Source organism: Pinus tabuliformis, chromosome 6, assembly GCF_031772625.1.
Source record: "Pinus tabuliformis cultivar Carrire ecotype Pingquan chromosome 6, CPIR1, whole genome shotgun sequence".
In the NCBI taxonomy this organism is placed as follows: Eukaryota; Viridiplantae; Streptophyta; class Pinopsida; order Pinales; family Pinaceae; genus Pinus; species Pinus tabuliformis.
This window is the reverse complement of record NC_142292.1, coordinates 1,951,990,334-1,952,011,972: the sequence shown is the minus strand read 5'-3', so window position 1 is coordinate 1,952,011,972 and position 21,639 is coordinate 1,951,990,334. Positions and strand designations below refer to the sequence as shown.

At 39.4% G+C, this 21,639-nt stretch overlaps 1 protein-coding gene across 1 annotated transcript in view; it reads right to left on the bottom strand.

Moving 5' to 3' along the window:
• Positions 1–20,352, bottom strand: part of LOC149266979 (DNA repair endonuclease UVH1-like) — a 128,935-nt gene extending 108,583 nt beyond the window's left edge. Inside the window, 3 exon segments of the mRNA XM_089431299.1 lie at positions 18,191–18,309; positions 18,997–19,570; positions 19,572–20,352. Of these exon segments, the coding sequence (XP_089287425.1) occupies positions 18,191–18,309; positions 18,997–19,570; positions 19,572–20,093 (1,215 nt within the window). The 5' untranslated portion in view covers positions 20,094–20,352.
• Positions 20,353–21,639: the final 1,287 nt, after the last annotated feature.

The following is a 21,639-nucleotide window of genomic DNA, read 5'->3' as shown; positions in this document are numbered from 1 at the left end:
TAAAACTTTGTTATGACCCTTTCTCCTATGATATTTATGTGGTGGGAATATGCATAATGCATAGTGTGATTTTACCAAGTGATATAACATTGTGATGTTAGACATCACCTAGGGGGGAATGTGTGTAATGATGTTAGTACCCTTGTTGGCGTACTTTTCCTAAGTTTGAGTTAGAGGTGGGTTACTACATGTTTCCTTGATGGTCTAGCCTTTTCCCAAGGTTGGAGGATGTATTTTTGAGATATTAGTCCATTGAAGGTGGTGCACACCCTAGGTTCAAGCTTAGGTAGAGCTTATATTTTGTGATAATCATGGTGGGGTTTTGCTAGAGGTATAACTATTATTTACATGGTACAATGCTTGATGGAGTGCAACCCTTATTGGCACAAAAATTCACAGTGATTTAATCATCCAATTATTATATGGAGGTATATTATGGTTATATTAGAGCATTAGCCTTTGTGTACACATGTTCAAGATGATTTAATCATTCTAAGGTCTACTTGACACTATTAATGATGCGTCCAACTTCAATTTGGATCCTTTCACACTTGAATGGATTTATCTGGAGGAGGTTTAGGATTCTTGATAGAGAGCTTCCTTCTTTAGCATGGATTCTAAGTGGCATGCATGTATCATATTACATTTTTGAGAAAGGAGGGAAAATTTTTCTTATGCATGTGATCTCAGTAAATCAGTTGATGGTTTTGTAAAACAACACATGACTTTTGCACATTATTTGATGAGTTGTAATCACCCTAAAGCAATTCATTAGGGAGTTGATTTGGTCAAACTTAACGGAGATGAGATGGTTGCACATTCAAGAGAATTTGTTGGGTTCTTATCCTACCCACTTGCACAAGTTTTGAGTTGTACCCACCTTGGAGTGTATTTTATTATTATTAGGATAAATTGATTTTGTCAAACCTAACAATATGAAATGATTGCACTAGTGTTGATAACATCACCAATTTTTCCAAGTGGCATGCACGTATCATATTACATTTTTGAGAAAGGAGGGAAAAATTTTCTTATGCATGTGATCTCAGTAAATCAGTTGATGGTTTTGCAAAACAACACGACTTTTGCACATTATTTGACGAGTTGTAATCACCCTAAAGCAATTCATTAGGGAGTTGATTTGGTCAAACTTAACGGAGATGAGATGGTTGCACATTCAAGAGAATTTGTTGGGTTCTTATCCTACCCACTTGCACAAGTTTTGAGTTGTACCCACCTTGGAGTGTATTTTATTATTATTAGGATAAATTGATTTTGTCAAACCTAACAATATGAAATGATTGCACTAGTGTTGATAACATCAATTTTTCGACAATGTGCCAAAAAATCTTGATTTTTTCGGCCATTCGATTTTTCATCCCAAAAAATTATGATTTTTCCCTTTGGCCATTTTTCCGATTTTTGCCAATTTTGAAAAAAATGAACATATTTTGCATTTTTAATGTTTTCCATGGTTGCCATTTTTTGCCGATTTTCTCATTGATGTTTCCAAAAAAGATGTTTTTCAAACCCTCTCGGCCTTTCTGTCGAAGTCGATGTTATCAAAACTAGATTGCACATTAGAGGTAGCACTTTTCTATTTTTGGGAGGTTATTGAACGTTCCAAGACCTTTGACCTATCATGCATGTGAAGTGATCCACATATTTGACACTTTATACACCTTTCTATGGAGTTTGTTGGAGCAATCCACTTCGGGTCCACGTGTGGGAAGAAGTTCCTTGTTGACTTGGTTCTTGCACACTTTTCCACACCTTATTCACACGTGATGAGTGGATGTGCCACTCATGAGACACCACACGTCTTCATGGACGATATTTATTATGCACATGTTCATGCACCTTATTTACCACATTCATATTTTTGGGAGGTTATAAAGCATTGGCCTAGAGATATTATTTTATTATTTTCTCACTCATCCTTCTTGAAGGGCACATATATGGAGTATATTTTATGGAGCATTGCATGTTGGAGGTTGTGACCACTTCGATATTTGATCATTTCTTGACTACTCATGCAAGTGGTTACTTGAAGAGTGTAACAACAATCTTTGTTGTATGTGTGTAAACAGAATTGTATAAAAATATGTACCTTGTGACCAGTCAATGTTATAAGTAAAACTACAATGAGGATTTTAATTATAGCATTCACTAGTCACGAGGTCAAAGGTACGTTGTAATGCCCGCATCCACCCGCTAGGGCATATTATTGTGCTTGTTATCTCTGTAACCAGTTTTCTTGGGAATTTTACTCTTATTTTACTCCCTGTAGGGGTACTATGCATGTCAAAATGCACTCTAAAATGTAATTAGTCATAAACAAGCATATAATTGCTTAACAATAATCATTCAATTTATAATTCACAAGTAGCACAAAAAAATACATAACTAATTGCAGCATAATGCAAACAAATATTACCAGTAGCACTTATCTGATAAACATTGCCAACTATTTGTGAACCTCAAACGTTCCTCCCAACCATAGACCCCACTGCTCATTTCTTTCAACAACGAGTCATCCCTAAGTTGGGGGATTCGACTCCATGATGCAACAACTCACCCAAAACCGGTACACGTCCAGTACCACAAAATAAATCGAGCCAAGGTAACAAACCCCACCAACATCCAACCTACAAGCTCACATCCCCCATCAGCGCACACCCAAGTAGCACACCCCCTTCTCTGCTCTTGCAGTCCCTCGGGATGTGGCACTACCTCCAAGGTGTCTAACTAGGTCAAACAAGGATGTTCTCAAAGTCATGCAGCTCCAAGAATTCTTGTTGCCCTCCAGGGTCTTCAGGCACCCTCCAAGCCCTCACACTAGGAAACTTGTCCCACCTATCACAAGGTCATCCCTTGTTTCCTATCCAAGGCCAATAACCTCCAACCTATAGGCTCACATCTCCCATTAGCCCACACCAAAGTAGTGCACCCACTTCTCTGCACCAATCCCTCAAGTTGTGTCACTACCTCTAGGGTGTCTATCTCGATTCTCAACTGAACAGGGATGTCCAAAGCACTGTGGCTCCAGGAGTTCCTACTACCTCCCTCCTTCCATCTAATCCTCCTCCCAAAACCCCCACCCCACCCCCCCCCCCCCCCCACGGCCAACAGTGCTTACACCCCTACTTTTATTTGTGTATCTCTTTTTTGACACATGGCACCTCGCAAGTCCACTTCATGGACTTTAGTTAAAAGCCAGTGCACTTTTATTATAATTATTAAGTCATATGAAGCCCCCCTTTTAACACACATGAAATGTTAATCCCCCATACTTTTTTTGTCTTATTTGGTCTACAGTAGTAATGTATTTATTAGCGTGCATGAAATATCATGTTTACAACATCAGACTTTCTAGACTCAAAACATATAAAGAATATACACACGGGCATACTGGCCCCAAAACATATAAACATGCATGCATACAGGCACACCGCCACCAAAAGTAATTTTCGTTCACCAATCTAATCAATATGTATGTACATGTAAATACATGCATATATATATACACACACACACACACACACACATATCACCAGCCTAAGTTTTGTATGCACATGTTATTTACAATCCTAGGGTCAAGTTAGTGTCTTACATTCCCCTCCCCCTTATTTAAGCATTATCCTCAATGCATTATATATATATATATATATATATATACAACAAGATTATCCAAAAAGGTGAGGGTACTCTTCCCTCATTACATCTTCAAGGCCAAAATGGATACATTGCACCTTTACCAAGGCGATGGCTCGATTCCAAGCACTTTGACCTTCTTGTCCAAAATTTGCATTGGTTGGACCTTAGTCTCGCTTGGGCTCCACTTGAAACATATTCCAATCAATTACATGGGTAGCATTAGAAACATACTTTTTAAGAAAATAAATATGAAACACATTATGAATATGCATGGATGATGGCAATGCAATCCTATATACAACTAGACCAATCCTTTCTAGGAATTTAAATGGCCCACAATATCTAGCTGCCAACTTTGCACATCTACTAGTTTCAATGAACTTTTCTTTTCCTTCACTCTCAAGAAGAGATGGTATCCAATTTTTAATTCCCTATTTAACATGTTCTTATCTACATAGCTTTTCTAGCTATCTTGGGTAGCCTTCAAATTTTGTTTGATTTTTATTGCATGCTCTTCCATTTTCCTAAGCAAATCTAGACCAATAATGGCCCTATTAACTAGATTTCCCAAACTCAAAGGTGTGTTGCATTTTCTGCCATACAAGGCTTCAAATCAGCTCATCTTCAAAGACGTTTGGTACCCATTATTATAAGCAAACTCCACCAAGTGCAAATATTCCTCCCATTTTGATGGTTTGTCCATCACATACATCCTCAGTGTATCTTCAATAACTTGATTGAATCTCTTTGTTTGTCCATTTGACTCTAGATGGTATGTTGTGGTAAAATTTAAGTTAATTCCAAATCCCTTGAATAAACATGTCCAAAAGTTGGATCTAAACTTGGGATCTCTATCTAAAATAATTGCCTTGGGCACACCACGTAGCCTAGCGATTTCCTTCATATAAATCTCGGCAACATTTGTTGCCTTATGTGTTAACTTCATTGGAATAAAGTGGGCAACCTAGGTAAGATTCTCCACCACTAACCTCATGGAATTATGTTGTCTTACAATTTTTATTAAATTTGTTATAAAATCGATAGAAACAATTTTCCATTTCCACTTAGGTATGGGTATTGGTTGTAGTAATCCAGCTAGGTATCTACGTTCAACTTCAACTTTCTGACATTCCAAACACCTGGCTATATAATAAGCCACCTCTTTTTTCATACATGGCGAAAAGTATTGTTTCTTGACTATTGAGATTGTCTTTTGGTACCCTAGATGTTCAACATAAATTACCCAATGCATCTCATTCAACACTAAATTTCTCAACCCCTGGGAATTTGGCACATAAATCCTACCTTTGTACAAAAGGATTCCATCTTTTCGTATTTCGTAATCTTTGTATTTTGGTTGTAATTTACCTTGTTGCGTGTTGCATTTTAGCTCCACGTATTGCTGATCTAAATTTACAACCTCCAATTTCTACTTTTTAAATCAGATTTATATATGCTTATGGTTATAGTATGCATTATATGCACTCTTCAGTTGAGTGCATCAACCACCTTATTTTCCTTACCTTTTATGTGCTTAATTTCAAAATCATAATTGGCCAAAAATTCCAGCCATCTAATTTGTCTAGCATTTAAATTTGGTTGTCCAAACAAATGCTTCAAACCATTGTAGTCAATTCGTAATTTAAACTTTTCCCCATGAGGTAATGCCTCCACATTTTTAAGGCATGTATAATGGTTGTCAGCTCCAAATCACGAGTGGCATAGTTTCTTTCATGCTCCTTCGACTTCCTTGATTCATAACATATCACATGCCCACTTTGCATGAAAACTCCTCCAAGCCTCTCCATTCACGCATCTGTGCACACAATGTAATCTTGATTTGTATCAGCTATCTTCAATATAGGTGCACTTGTTAATAATATCTTTAAATGTTGAAAGGTATCTTCACATTTATGGGACCATTCAAATTTCACTCTTTTCTTTTGTAAGGAAGTGATAGGATGGGCTAGTTTTTAGAATCCCTCAATAAATCTTCTATAGTAGTTTGCCAAACCCATAAAAAATCTCAACTCTATCACATTTTTGGGTGTTGGCCATTCTTTGATTGCTTTGATCTTTTCTGGGTCTACTGCTATCACTTCCTCTAAAATGATATGACCTAGATAATGAATCTATATTCGATAAAATGAGCACTTACTCAACTGACATATAGTTGATGCTCTCTAAATACCTATAACACCATCTTCAAATGTTGTTCATCCTCTCCCTCTGATTTGGAATACACTAAGATGCCATCCAAGAATACAACAACAAACTTATTCAAATAAACTTTGGAAAATGTCATTCATGAGGCATGTTGCCGCAAAAACTAGTAGGCCTTGGAGAGGGAAACCCTACAAGGTGTAAACTAGACCAACAAGCAGCGATGGGGTAGTGGCCCACTGTCACCATTGTTGGAAATATTGAGGAGTGTGAATCAGTATTTCTTATTACAATTAGTATTTATTCATTTTTCAAAGCATTAACAATAAAGGAAAACTTCAACACATCAAAAGAATAATGCACAAGAAATTTTTTGGTGGAAACCCTTACGAGAGAAAAACCACCAAACACTTTTCTAATAATTTTGATGAGAACAAAATATGCTTCAACTCCAACTAAAATGGAAGCCCCAACACCCTAGTACTCTAGAAAAGTGTTCAATTTACCAGCTCCAACTGAAAGGATGCTCCAACGCCCCGATTTTATCATCTACCATTGATAGAACGCTCCAACACTTTGCAAGCTCCAACTTGCCCTAACACCACTCTGCCACCCTGAAAAGTTTTCAGGCTACAACCTGAAGGAGACTTCAATCTATTGCTTTGCACCACCCAACCACCTTGAATATAATAAAATAAATAAAACTATTGTGGGCTCCTATACCAAGGGCAATGACCCACTTACAAGATTGATTAGACAATGAAACCTTTATTGCTAACCCAAGCCAAACTTTCTTCTACTACTGCAAAAAATGTGGCAGGAAACTGATGTACCTTGAACTTTTGATGTCTTAAATCTTTCTTTGACTGTCTCAATTTTGAATCCCTTTAGTTGTTGGTTTGAACTCCTTGCCCAGCCTTAGGCAAGCTATTGAACTATAGCTGACCCCAACTCACTATAAATAAACTTCAGAACTAAGAGAATGATGCAAGTATATCACAGCAGATTTTGAATTGGTCGCTAATCAAGAAAATAAACCGTTGTAGAAAAGCTTAAGTGACACAACTTCTAGTTACAATGTTTAGGTATGGCTTCACCTTTTGTGTAATTGATAAATGGTTAACACTTAAGATCTAAGCTTTAAGACAAGATTTGTGCAAAATGCAACCTTTCGTTCTTCTTATACCAGTAGATCAAGCATACAATGACTTCTTTACAAGCCTCTAGGGACTACACATAGGCCTTTCTAGGGCATGTGTTGAGCTCCTCTGGTGCCAAAACAAGTGTAGAGAACTCCTAAAATCAAGGTCTAGGGGTTGGCCCCTAGATTTCTATGCAAATTGTCCTATAGCCCCCAACTGTGGGTTTGGGGCACAAAACTAGGTCTCATGGGTTTCCAAGTGATGAATTAGCCTAATTTTGCTCCAACGTTAAGGGCACTGAAGATGGTGCTAGCCCTCCCACATCTCAATGTATGAGACAAACCTCATCTGGGACCTAGATCAACTGCCACACCATGTAAATACTACTAAGCCAGTATGGGTGCATCATCCCATGAATAAATGTAAATGCAAAAGCGTCATTAGTGTTGAAGGTGCCCATGGCTATGAATGATGCTCCATAATTATTCGAAGTCCCATGGCTCACAACGCATTACCTATGGGTGTCAATATGTCCCTCTAGAGGACCTAGACCCCAGTTAAGTTGCCCAAATCTATAGATGGAACCACCTGCCAATTACACACAATATCTAGTGCTGCAACTTTCACCATCAAGTACAAAAATCATTATTGCATCTAAGTAAACCAAGCTTGAAAGAAATGGGTAGAATAACACTTCATATGAGGCCTCTCTTCCAAATTTGGGGCCTTGGTCATGTAACGTTGTTACCTCCCTAAGAAAGAGTGATTAATAGATGATCCTATTAAGTGTTCTCAACCCCCAAAGGGAAGTGAAATGTCCTTGATTCACCCTTCAATCGATAGGTGCCATGTGAATAATGATGGAACGATAGGGAAAGGACTACATGGCCAAATGTCATGGTCAAAGGGACTGACTATAATGGAATACCTTATCCTGGGTGTATAAATGTGAGGAGGGAGTAATCATGCATGCATGAGTTACCTCAGCCTTTGTTTTTCCACCCCTCTATATTGCCTTTTACATTTTCTTGATTTTTCCTTGTATTACTGCTCGTAGCTCATGTGAGAGCTTGCTTGTATGATGTACAACAGTTATTACCCCTTTGGGATGGGGCAATTCCTCGTCCATCAAGGGTTGAGACATGCAAGGGTTCCTTGTCTTCTATGTGGTAGGGCAACATTGGACCAGGAACCAGGTGATGGCCATATGATAAAGGTAGAGCTCATGCTTGGCTTTTGCCCATGAACTAATTTGTATGTCCTGTCCATCTTTTGCATTTTGATTTTTCTTTTATTTTTCTTATGGCCATCATATACTCTTTCTTTTCCTTAGTTGCATTAACCTCCCAGGCTGCATTTCCAAGCTCTACCTCAGTGTAAGGATGTGTGGATGCCAAATCCCAATGAACCAATGGTCAGTTGACCCGACGAAGGGAAGTGGAATAAGGGTTTGTAATGTAAGATGGAATGCGGTAAGCATGGAATAGGGAGAGATGATGCTACACTATCTCAATCATGGCTTCCCAAGTAGTGTTGCTTCCTAAAGCCATGGGCCATTGGGGGAGGTACCACTGGACTGAATTGAAGATTAACCACCTATTTAAGGTGAGGGAACAAGACTACATCCAAGACCCTTCTTTCTTCCATGTCACCTAATAATCCATGTCAAAATGCCCAAATACAAACAAGCATAAACACCTGATTGCAAAATGAATAAAAAACCTTTTGATCAGAAGCCCACCTTCCAACATGTGCTTTTGACTAATGGGCGAGGAGACATATGACTGATGCAAGTGGCAAAGATATGAATGGCACGTCACATCGGCTACAAAGTGGCTCTCAGGGGTTGTTGGTTGTCAGCTAGAAGAGATGAAGAGGAGAAAGCTTCTCCTAGGGGTCACCCACTTTTGGTGGGTAACAAGGCACATGAAAACACTTGGTGCATTAACCCAAATGGCACTACTATGAACTCATAATGTCCATATCAGGTTCAAAATGTCATCTTACTGATGTCCTCTTCCTTAATCCTTACTTGATGATACACTAATCTCAGATTGATTTCGGGAAACACCTTAGCTCCTCTACATTGGTCAAACAAATCATCTATTCTTGGCAAGGAGTATTTATTCTTCATTGTGACTTTGTTTAGTTACCTAAAATCAATACATAGTCTTAGTGTACCATCCTTATTTTTAACAAAGAGTGCCAAGACACCCCAAGGTGACACACATGGGCATATATACCCTTTCTTTAGTTCTTCTAACCGCAATTGTAATTCATTAAGTTCTGGTGTGCTCATCTCATATGGTGTTTTGGACATCGGAGCAATTCCAAGTACTAAGTCTATAGAGAAGTCAATGTCTCTTTTACGCAGTAACCCTGAAACTTCAGCAAACACATCTTCAAAATTCTTTAAGTATCGGGTGGTCCTCAATGCTTAGTGCCTAATCCTTGGCTATCTCCCCCATGTGCGCTGCATAAATCTGGCACCTTTTTCTAAAATTTCTCTTCAATTGCATGGTTGATATTTCCCTAGCAAAAATTGGGTTGTTGGGTTCAAGTAGGGCATTTATATTACTCCCATTAGTATTCAATTCTTCTAATGACAAGATTGTGTTTGTACTTATGATCATGGATGCACTAGCACATAAAATAATGGTTGGGGCCAAGTGCAAAGCTTGGCCTTCTTTGGTAGAATAGATACCCCACATTAATAGCCTCTTTGTTGATGTCTATATCTCTGACAAGTACTTCAACACAAGCCTAAGTGTCTAGGCGTGTAGAAGTCACCCAAAGTCTCCTTCGGGACACTTGCTCAAATATTGAGTAAGTTGTTGTTGTAACTTAGCCTAGGCCTAACTTATGAAAACTACATAATTAATTATGTTGGCAATTGAACTAAAGAAACTTAAGAAAAGTAAAGTATTTAGCGATTATGTTTTAATTTCAACTGTTGATCTCAAGAGAGGCGAGATCTAATCTCAGTCATCCATCACTTTGAAGAGTAGGGTTAGGAATTTAGCTCAACAAAAATTTAAAAAGCAAAGATAAGGAGAGGAGAAAGGCACACGATACAGCAACATAAGCTATTGAGAAAAATATTTTCTCAAGTGAGGAGTGAGATACTCAAGTGTGCCAAGTCTGAGGAAGGTGTCGAGGTTACAGCAATGGAGATCCACATCAACCAAGCAGATCAAGGACAGATCTAGGGCCTGATTAGTTGGATCAAATCCAGGGTATGTTGTAGATGTATTTTCCTCAACTAGGCCATTATCACAGAATAGGAGCTCAAGTAGGTTTACATTATTAACAAATGATTGTTGATTGGATAGAAGTTGTATGTGTCACATGTGATTGAGATTGGTTAATATTTTTGCTTCCACTAAATAATTATGTTAAGAACTTAATTGTGCTTTTATTCAACAAATTAGTAATAATCTGCTAAGAACTAGTTGTCGTTCAAGATTTAACATGGTTTCAAAGCATAAACTCTGAAAACCGATCTCAGAATCACCAAGGAGGCCAAGTTTGTACAAGCATCATCGAGGCCAAATTCGGTTTGCAATCATATGAGGCATATATTTAAATTTTTTAAGGACGAGAACCAGAAGACCAAAGGTTGTACGTTGTACGGTGGCAACCAAGGTTGTACGACAGTGGAGTAAAGAAGGAAATTAAAAATAATAATAATAATAAATTAAATATTAAAAGAATTGCAAAAAAAAAGTGACAGTTAAGGGGGCACAAAGGGCCCAAGCCGGCAATGGCTAACAGCCATAGGGCTATTCGATCGCAACCATCAACCTGGGAAAACAAGCCAAGCGAGTGTCAAACAACAAAAGCTACCAACTAGGTCATGTAGAGTTGCTAGAAGCTTGAGAAAGTGGTGTCGGGGCCAGGACCACAAGGTAGGGTCGAGACACAACCACAGCTCGCAAACGACAGAAAAATGCATGTGGGGGAAGACCAGTCAAGTGACAGCAAACGGGCCAACAAGAGCAAAGGTGCAAGGCTAACTGGCCAACACAGATTCCAAGTGAGCATGCGCAGGGCTACATGCACGAAGTTGGCCAACAATAACCACAGCACAGCGAAGTCAATGGTCAAGGCAGTGCAAAAGCACAAACAAAGACATAAGTTGGAGATCCGCAAGTAAGTGCACATGCCAAGCATAGGCAGGAGCAGGGTCAATGCAGGCAGTCGCCAAGGCAAGACAGGCCACACGGCAAAAACGCCACTATTGGTCATGGCCAACAAGAGACTAGTTGTGACAAGGGTAGCTGCTAAGTGCGAGATGTTGAGATTTGTAGCTTGAGAGGTACTCCATAGCCCTAGGTACTAGGCTTGTGTGAGTTGGCACCACAAAAGTTATTGGTGGGCCAAGTACCCAAGCAGTGGGCTTTGCGCCCAAAGTTGTGGGCGCAAATCCAAGAGTTCTTTTGGAGGTTAGACCTTTGCAGCATGTGAGGCACCCTTAATGGAACAAGGGTCACTAAGGCAATCAAGGGAAGACTTGGTCAAATAGAGGAAAAGAATTTTTGTTTGTACGTATTGGGCTAATTGGCACCAAGATCAACTCGGCTTGACTTAAAGTGGTGTCTCTTGAAGGCAGTTCATTGCACCCAAAGGAAGCATATAAATGAAGAAGTTGGAGACCTCATTTGATCATCCAAAACAATCATCACAAGTGCAATTCGTCATAGGTGAAGGAGATATGAACTAAGCCGCAGCTTCTATAGGTGCCTTTCAAGACTAGAAGGACGAGTCTGTTTTAGGTATCCTTATTTGTTTGGAACAGATCGAGATAGAGCAGATGTTAGCCAAAGTTAAAAGGATATTTTTGGGCATATGTTGGTGACAATTTCCCCTTGTGATTTGGGCTGCATAAGTCTGGATTCCTTGGAAGAGGCCAAACCTCAATCACAGCAAAGAGAAGAGGGTCAAAAGCCCTGTTTTGGAGGGTCGATGGGTCAAAAGTAGTGTTGGAAGGAAGCCGCTTTGTTTGAGGATCTTGCGCAGGATATTAAGGGACGGTTGCACCAGATTTGAGGAGTTGTATAAGACTGTGTCTAGAGCTAACATGTGTGTAATACAGGAGCCCTAAAAGAGGATTGTATACCTCAAGTACTATGCTCAGGACCTCAGCTATTACAGGGTTGTACGTAACGTGTTGTAGAGGTATGTTTTGTCTCCTTCCATGATGAAATTGCTAGGTTGATTATCCAATTTGGGACAAATTGTGTAAGGAAATCCATGTACATTTGGAGGGTTGTTAGGTGATTGTCAAAAGAGCCCTAAAGTCTAGTATTGTGAAGGACTACAAATCTGGTAGAAGGGCAGGTGTATTGGAGCCAAAGGGTTGCAAACTTTGAAGGACTAAAGGGGCAGCTAAGAGGGCTAAATGAACAAGCCCTAGTTCATTAAGTTGTAGGTGTCTTCATCAGTGGAAAGTTGGCAACCTCCAAGCCCTAGACTTGTCATCTTGTAGTAGCTGAGTGACAGAAGTGGGCAAACGAAAGAGCTGTTCACAAACAGAGTTGTGAACAATTGATCGAAGACCCTATGTGTTGGTGACCTTAAAGGACAAAGGAGCAGCTAGAGGGCAGATTGACTTGGTTGATGTTCAGCGACTTGAAGGAGTTGTGCTCACTGATAGAGGAGCTGCAGATTGGGAAGCAAAAGGACTAACAAAAGTGTTCAAGGTACATGGACCGAAAGGACTATGGATGCACACCGACAGGAGTAGGTCAGTTGTATCTTGTTCAGGGCAGTTTTGTTATCATAGTTGTTGATACATAACCCTAGTTGACTTGAATCAGGGCAGATTGTATGAAGGCCATTATCCCTAGACTATTGTATTAAAGATTGCTATATAGTGAAGTTGGGTTGAAAAAGTGAAAAATTGTCTATTGTGCACTAGTTGATTTACTATTGTGTTTATTCTGTTGTGCAAAGTAGGATTGTTGTGGCATTTGGGTGTGTTTGTGTTTGAAATTCTAAGACCCAAACCAGATCTCAAGTGTCGTGAATAATTCAACATGGGAAAGAAGGCGGGTCGTAAGGCACAATCGCCAAGACAACCACAGAGTAGTGAGCCACTAGCTACACAGGTGCAAGTGTAGGAGTCAAGCCGCTATAGAGTAACCCTATCTGCACAAAATCCTGCAGCAGTGTGGTGATAGCGGGTAGCAGATTACAGCTACTGGAAATTTGTAAGTCACAGGTTCGCTAGTGTGATTGGCAAAGATCAACACTCAGAGGAACAAAGGGAGACCATAACAGTTGCAAAGTGGAAGCAAATTAATTTTAGTGGGTGCCTAAAGGACCAAAAGAATTTCCTCAATTAAAAGGGTTATAAGAACTTAGCATATATCTTTGGTAAGCACTAGTCAAGATGACTGTATTGGGTGAATGCTAGGGTCACCCTGGTTATCAAGGAAAACGATCTTTGGGAGATTGTTAAGAAGGTGATCTCGGAGCTAATAAATGTCAAGAAGGCCACCCTAGTTAAGAGAGAGATAAAGGCAAAAGGGTACTATTAGATGTTGTAAAGGACCATTTGATCCCTCGCTTGTCCAAGAAGAAATCAGCCAAGGAGATGTTCGATGCTTTGGTGAGTTTATACCAGAGCAAGACTTTTAACACGAAAATGGTGTTAAGGGACAAGCTTTGATCTACACATATGACTAGATCTAACACTGTGACAATTTACATGATGAGGATCACTCAAATTCATAATCAGCGTGCAACAATGGGGGAAAGGTGGACGACACAAAGTTAGTAACATGGCGTTGAACAGCTTCCAAGAGACGTGGGATCCGTTCATCAAAGGAATATATGCTTAAGAGAACCAACCCTCATTTAAGAGGCTATGGGATGATTGCATCCAAGAGGAAAAGAGGGTGTAGTCAAAGGCCAAAATCAACAAGTAGGAAGCTGACAAAGCTCTGGCTCTTATCAGTAAGACAATGAAGAGTAAAGGAAAATGTTCAGAGTGGGACTGAGGAGTCAACCTCACAACCAAAAAAGAAGAAGGGCTTGACTAAGGTCAAGTGTTTTGAATGTCATAAGACATGCCACTATGCTTCACAATCTCTAGAGAGGAAATAAGCGCAGAAACGATACACAGTCAATTGTAGCTGCTTCAACAAAAGCTCAAGTGGAAGAATTTTCCAGGAAGTTTAAGACAAATTTCTCACTTGTTTGCTACCATTCCTCAAACACCATACCAGTTGGTGCATGTGTTAATTTAAGTTAACAATGGTATGTTCTATGCTTAGCATAATTACTTCAATGTTCCTTTAGCAGCCCAACGACAATTTCCAATTTAGATTTCGAGTAGCAATCACATTAACCATTAATCACATTGACAGTAAAAGTAGATGGAACACGAAACAAAATGCAGAAAACAAGCCAAGACAAGAGGACACCAGATTTGGCAGATTGCAGGGAAAATCCCAATGTGGAGAAAACCCTTTGATCAATTCTTCTTATTATTTTATCAAAATGTTCAACAAAGAGACAGTACAATACTCAAAATTGACTAGCCAAATTCAAGTCAAAACAGCCTTGTCAAATCTTCCGTCAAACTTCAACCTTAACCAAAAATCACAAATGGTTAACGCAGCAGTCAAACTCCTCCTTTGAAGCTCAGTCAAAGGCAGTCAAACTCGGCCTCTGGCAGTTGGTCAAATTCAGCCCAAAACAGTCACAAAATTTGCCGTCAAACTTGGTCGACTTGCGGTCAAAGAGGCCTATGGTCAATACAGGTCAAAGTCCTTTTTCCTCGATTTTTGTGCCCAAGAATGTGGTATGTTGAGATAGAAATATAACCAGAAAATTGAAGTCAAATGATGCCCAGAAAGTCAAATCCAACATTGGCCAATGCTGGTCAAACTGCATAAATTTCTGAAATTTTTGGCCCTGCAATTTTGTCCTATAATTTCGTCCTCCTTGTGCCACATGCGGGAGAGAGATTGCCCAATGTTGTACAAACCAATGAGAGGAAAGAGAATGTGTGAGTGATGAAGATGCCAAATGAGGTGAGAGGTCACTTGTATTTATACAATTCATTGTGGGAGAAGAGTCACGTCCATTGGGCTTCAGAAGCCTACATGTTGATGTGGCCGACCTGCACAATTTGCACATGTCTGGTCATAAATTCAAATATGCACGTCCGCTTGTCCAAAGTGGATGATATTTATATCAATTTTGGTCCTCTCAAAAAGAGAAATTTAATGCAATCATCATCTCCATCAAATGAGATGTCCCATGGTGGAATTTGGCCCTATTTGCCAATTTTAACAGCATGGCTACTGGATAGTGGAGCCACACAACATATGACAAAAGCACAAGATTATTTGACAACCAAACAAAGTGGGACTTAGAGTTGCATGTGAAGTTTGGTGTTGATCCCAAACATGCACTGAAGGGAGTTGGTACAATGATATTCCAGATTTAGTCAGGAAACAGGCTAGAAGTGAAGGATGTGCTATAGGTGTTATAACTCGAGTGGAAATTGCTCTTAGTCTCTATGATAGAGGAGAAGGGGTTTATTGTAGCGCTCCAAAATGGAACAGCACTGATCAAACCCATGGGATCTAACTCAAATGATGGCCACATCATTGGTGTTAGAGAGGGAAACTTGTATGGGCTAAAGGGTCAATCTATTAGAGCAATGACAAGAAGCATAACAGTGATAGAGAACAAGGAGCAGGAAATTTCGAAGTTTAACAAATTCAGAGGGAGTCAGCGTTCAAGTTCAGGGGGGGAGGAGCAGTAAGCAGATCCTTCCAAGTCTGTCAAGAAGGTCATGTGGTATGAGATGACCTTACAAGATGTTTGGGAGCAAGAGGCTTCTAGGAACAAGTCCAAAGGGAGCAAGTCTTCTCGGATGATTCTGAACCAAGTGGCAGGGAAAGCTTCCATTTCAAAGGAAGTAGCCATGGCAGCAAATGCAGTTCCAGGATTGAAGCTAGTTCCAATTGGAAAAAGTACTTCCCTCACTAAGAGGGAGTGTCGATGTCTTGGGCAAATGCTTTTACACGGGCCTAAGTGTCAAGGCGTGAGGAAGTCACCCAAAGTCTCCTTAGAACACTTGCTCAAGTAATGAGTAAGTTGTTCTTGTAACTTAGCCTAAATCCAGCTTACGTTGGCTATTGAGCTAAAGAAACTTAGAAAATGTAAAGCATTTACTTTAGTGATTATGTTTTAATCTCAACCATCAATCTCAAGTGAGTGAGATCTAATCTCAACCATCCAGAACTTTAAAGATTACGGTTAGGGATTTAGCTGAATGAAAAGTTATAAAAGCAATGCTAAGGAGAGAAGAAAGACACACGATATAGTGGCACAAGCCATTGAGAGAGAGATTTTTCTCAAGTAAGGAGTGACATACTCAAGTGTGCCAAGTGTGACAAAGGTGAACAGGTACAACATTGAAGATCTGGATCAACCAAGCAGATTATGGACAAATCTAGGGTCTGATCAATTGGCTCAAATCCACAGTATTCTGTAAATGTATTTTCCTCGATTGGGCAACTATCCCAAGTCGGGAGCCCAAGTAGGTTCAGATCATTAAGTTCATGAAGGATTGTTAATTGGAGAGACTTTGTGTGCGTCACATGGGATTGAGATTGGTTAATATTATTGTTTCTATTGAATAATTGTCTTAAGAGCCTAGTTATGATTTTATTCAGTGGATCAATAATAATTTGAAACTAATTGTCAGGTGCTAGGTTCAGGATTTAACACTCTTAGCTAAAGGAATCCCAGTTGAATGTTGTTAGTTGGCACCTTCTCAAAAATGGGGTTGAGGTGTGCCAACCACATCATGAACCACATCATGATAAGAGGAGGCTAGTTCAAAAATCTCACACACACACACATATTTATATTGCTGCCTACTTAAATTGGAAGCTCTAATACTAGAGAAACCCTTGGATTTAATCAAGAGTACTTTGACCATGTTGTTAAAAGCAATCCATGAAAAATCACAAAAATTATGAAAAATGCATGTAGCTTAGTAGTAGAGAAGGTCAATGGTTGGGCGTAAAATTCATATCATGTCCAAGATTTAAATTTTAACATAGCAAAAAACCTAACCTGTTTAAGCAGTTACTCCTAAAAGCCAAATGTCTCATATGGGGAGTGTTGAAAATACCAATGTGAACTTTGCGTAAAAGGATACCCAACATAAAAAGGGCCTGTAGCTAGGTGGTAGAAGAGTCCACCGGCAGGGGATAGGTCCTAGGTTTGATTCCTAACATTTCCTGGTTTTAACACTCTGCCATCCTCTGTATGCTGCAATGGCGCATTTTATTTATTACAGAAAGAAAAGTCATCAAAAGCACTCAGTAATATACTTTGGAAGGGAAACAAAAACTGATACCACTCTTTTATATGATTCACCTTATAAATCCCTGAGTTTAAAAATAATTACATAGGAAGGCCTATATGCTTAGTCTCAGCAATGAAATAAAAATGTTTAAACTTACAGTATCCTTCCAAAACTTAGACAAAGCATTTGGTGGACAGAACATCTGGATTCTGTCTATCCCATGTGAAATAGACTTTTGTGATTATGTCATCTATTCCATGAGAAATGTTGCATTCTTACTGCATTGAAGCAGTCCATGTCAAGGTCATAATTTTCGAAGTTTTGCCATCAAACTTCTGTTTAAAGATGCACCAATGCATCCAGCATATGTGGCAAAGCCGCAAAGGTTGATATGTTTTTTTCCATTGCAAAGTTAGTATGAAGGCCTCCAATGAAGTTTCAAAAGTTGTTTTCTCAGGGCACATTCTTCTGTGTTAATCATACCTCTTTTAGCAAGCTACATAAATCTTTGGAAAGTATATCAACCTACGCATGGAAAAATTTCCAGAGGTACACTGAGAGAATTTCAATAAACATCATAATTATTACTTAAGATAGAATCATGCTTATAATTCTTTGTGCCAGTTTCCAGAGAACATCAAGTAACTGTGCACAATAAATAATGATAGCTAAAAAGCATGTGAACTGAAAAGTAAAGCTTAAAATTCTCTAAAGAATATCACATAGCTGGCATTTTTTAAAATTTAGGTCTAAGATTCGAACCACGAGAGAAATAAATCAAGAGTGGTTACCTAAAAATATAGGTCTTTGGTTCAAGCCACGAGAGAAATGGGTCAAAATTGGTTAGTTAGACAAAAATTTAACACAGAAGACGGAGTCACTAACTCACACGCAACACCTTCCATTTTGGCATTTCCTCTCCAACTACCTCCAGTTCAATCCCCGGAGTGTCTCTCGATGAACCATTTTCAGTTTCTTGTGTCTTGTCTGAATTTGATGGCTCGCTTGCTAAAACACACAAAAAATAAATAGAACCCGTCAGATCGAACAGATTGTCTCCTGGCTAATAGAGAACCCATTCTCAAAATTCACGATTTCATGGAATTATCCCTTTCAGACGACAACATAACCTTGTCAAAGGTACGAATTCCACAATAACAATCAAACGTTAACAAGAGTCAGATGCATCCACAGCATTTCGATAAAGATATACAACAGCTATATGACTAAAAGATATTTCATTTTGCCGTCAGCTGACGAAACAAATCCCGAATATAGGCAAGCATAACGTTGTCAAAGATGAGAATTCCACAAGAAACAATAAAATGAAAGATTGTAATACAAAAAGAAGCATGCCCTGACTCCAGAGGGAGATGCATTCACAACGTTTCAATGAAGATATACAGCAGTTGTATGCCTTAAAACATTTCATTTTGCAGGCAACGAACAACACAAGACTTAACAAAGTAGATATTGCCATCAACAAAAGAAGCACCTTGTGAAGTTCAAGCTTAAAGTTACAATAATCGTGTCCGGCGATAACTGGGAAAGGGTCTAAAATATAAGAATCGGAAAAAATGGCAAAAACTTGCCAAACAGTTTTAAAAAGGCCAAAAAAAAGAAACAAACCAGTAATAAATATTTTTTTTCAGTCACCAACTAATCAACAATGGTGGTAACAGATGTCAATCTTACCACTTTCATTGCTGCCTATCTTTCTGCGCTTTCCCGCATCCCCTCTTCCTCTTCCAACGCCCTTGATCAACCCGTTCGCAGACCCCACTTTACCGCCATCGGCTCTCACAACCTGATAAACCCGTTTCTTTGCAAAATCAAAAACCCTGTGGCTAGGGCCAGCAAAAATCCAAACCGATCTCATCCCCTCAGAGACCCTCAGTGCATCCAAGTACTTCAAGTAAGTCACGGCATCATACCGAACCAAGTAATCTAACAGTTTCCTCAATGTCCTCAAATCCCCAACCAGCTGCTTCGTCTTCCTTCCAATGATATGCCATATTGAGTCCAACTGCTGCCTCACAATCTCATGAAATGACTTAAAAAGCCCGTTCTCCACCGTCAGGTCCTCCACATCCACTTTATTAGTCTTCCTGAGCTCCTTCAAACATGCGTCCATGACCTCAATGATGGCAGACTGGATTCCCTTCATATAAGAAGTTAACGGAACCCTGATATCAATCACCTCGGGAGGGTTTTTCTCCAGTACCTCGGAAACAAAAACCTGAAACCTAGGCCAGAGATGTAGTTTTTTTAACAAATAAAGTTTTCATTATACGCTCCGGTTTCGAAAACCCGGAAATCATGGCCTGGGGTTTGTCAGAAAAAGCCCTAACGTAACCCCTTTTGTTCGCAAATCTGTAAAGACGAACTATGAATGCTTCTGTGCATGTTTCTGTCAACCTATGGGCATTGAGAACTATAAAACCTGCGACTCTACTGAGCGGGACCTTTTCATTCAGCATATCGACCACGAGAATCTGTGAAGTGATGAAGAAGACTCCGCCATAACCGTAACGCTCAACTCTGTCTTGTGACGTATAATCGCTATTTATCACTTCCGGCGCTGGGAGGATTCCGGGTTGAAGTTCTTCTTTGATTGTTTGGCGCTGGGAGTCGTTGGCGGAGAGAATGAAGAGAATTCCCTGTGCCGCGTCGTGTAATTTGATTAGAGCCGCGATGAGTTTGTGGAGGCCAAGACCCGAACCAGTGACCACCAGTCCGCCGTTGCTGTCTTCGAGGAGATCTGCAATTATGTGCTCGTGGAAGCCCAGCATGGTTTTGGCAGGAAAACTATTCAACAGAATGTTGAATGCGTGAGCAGATCTGCAGGATTTTGGCGCCAAAAGGATATCCTTGTATCTGCGATGGGGCTCGATGGCGGTTCCTGTAAAAGATCGTATGGGTTACCTGAATCCAAGGGCTGAGGACGTTCGATGGGATTCCTGGGCGACACCCTGATTTTGTTGCAGTATGATTTGTTTCGTACGGGGTCCCTAGTACCTACTCCCGGGTCACCTTGATTTTGCGGGTTCCGAACTGCATGTTGTTGTATTTGTAATTTCAAGTGAACCTCAGGGGCTAAGTTGTTGGTGCTTTTCAAGATGGAATCGCGATTCCAGGATTAAGTGTTTGAAATTCTGCTTAAAATGAGACCAATTTTATTGGAAACTGGCATGTTTAAACTAGATTCTAGCCCATGCCTTTTAAGCACAATTTTACCTACATGTTATAGTTTACATTGGGATGGTGTGTATGTATCATGTATGTTGGTTAAGCAGAATTCTATCTACATGTTAGGTAATATCAAGATGGTGTGTATGTATCTATGTTGGTTATAACTAGATTTTGTTGTAAATGTTTTATATTTGAAAAGTGGTTGTTATACCTGCACTTTCATATTTTGGAAGTTGCATTATATTTTTATGTATATAGTATTAGTGAAATGTTAGGATATACTTTTTAGAGTGACACATAGCACCATTTTTTATATGAATGTTTAGTTTATATTTGATGGTGTGGGCACTTTTTTTTATAGGAATGTTTAGTTTATATTTGATGGTATGTTTATTATAATTATACTTTGTGTCATATTTACAAAGTGGTTACATTATATCAAATATACATGTATTTGTACATTCGTGTAAATTTCATTACGTTGTAAGGTGTTTTTTTTGGAAGAACTCCTTTCCCATTGTCACATTGCGCCATCAATTTTGTGTTAGACAATTGAATGATTGTTTGTCATCAAATGATACTGGAGATTTCTTATGTGGCATGGGTCTCTGAGACCACCGAAAACACTGACGAGACCAACAAGATTAGTTCGTGCGGCACAAGCTTCCATCACCTCCGAGACGGCCAAGAATAGTTCGCATAATGTAACAAACAGGGGCTTCCACTACCGAGTATTAATCTCGAAAACTTGAGAGATATGCTTCCATTATTGAGCATTGATTTCTAGTTCGCATGTGCCACTAATGCCCTTGTTCTGAGCACAATATGCCCCCTCCACGATGGTGAGCTTGAGTCAGGTATTATTTAGTTACAAAAAAAAGGCAGGTTGCTTTGTTTACATATGCTCTTATTTAATTGTATGCTTCGAACTCTTGGAGAAGATCAAGAAACAACTAAATTCGTCTCCCTGTTGATAACTTGCAAGGGATTGTTTGGTTTCAAAGTTGTGAATCCACCATTATTTCAAAGGAAACCTTCCTCCCTGTAAGTAAACTTCCAAGTTTTTTTTCATTCCTTACTATATATTTTCGGCTGGAACATTAAAGTTTTAGTGTTGTATATGATATTTGCTCCACATCTCAAATC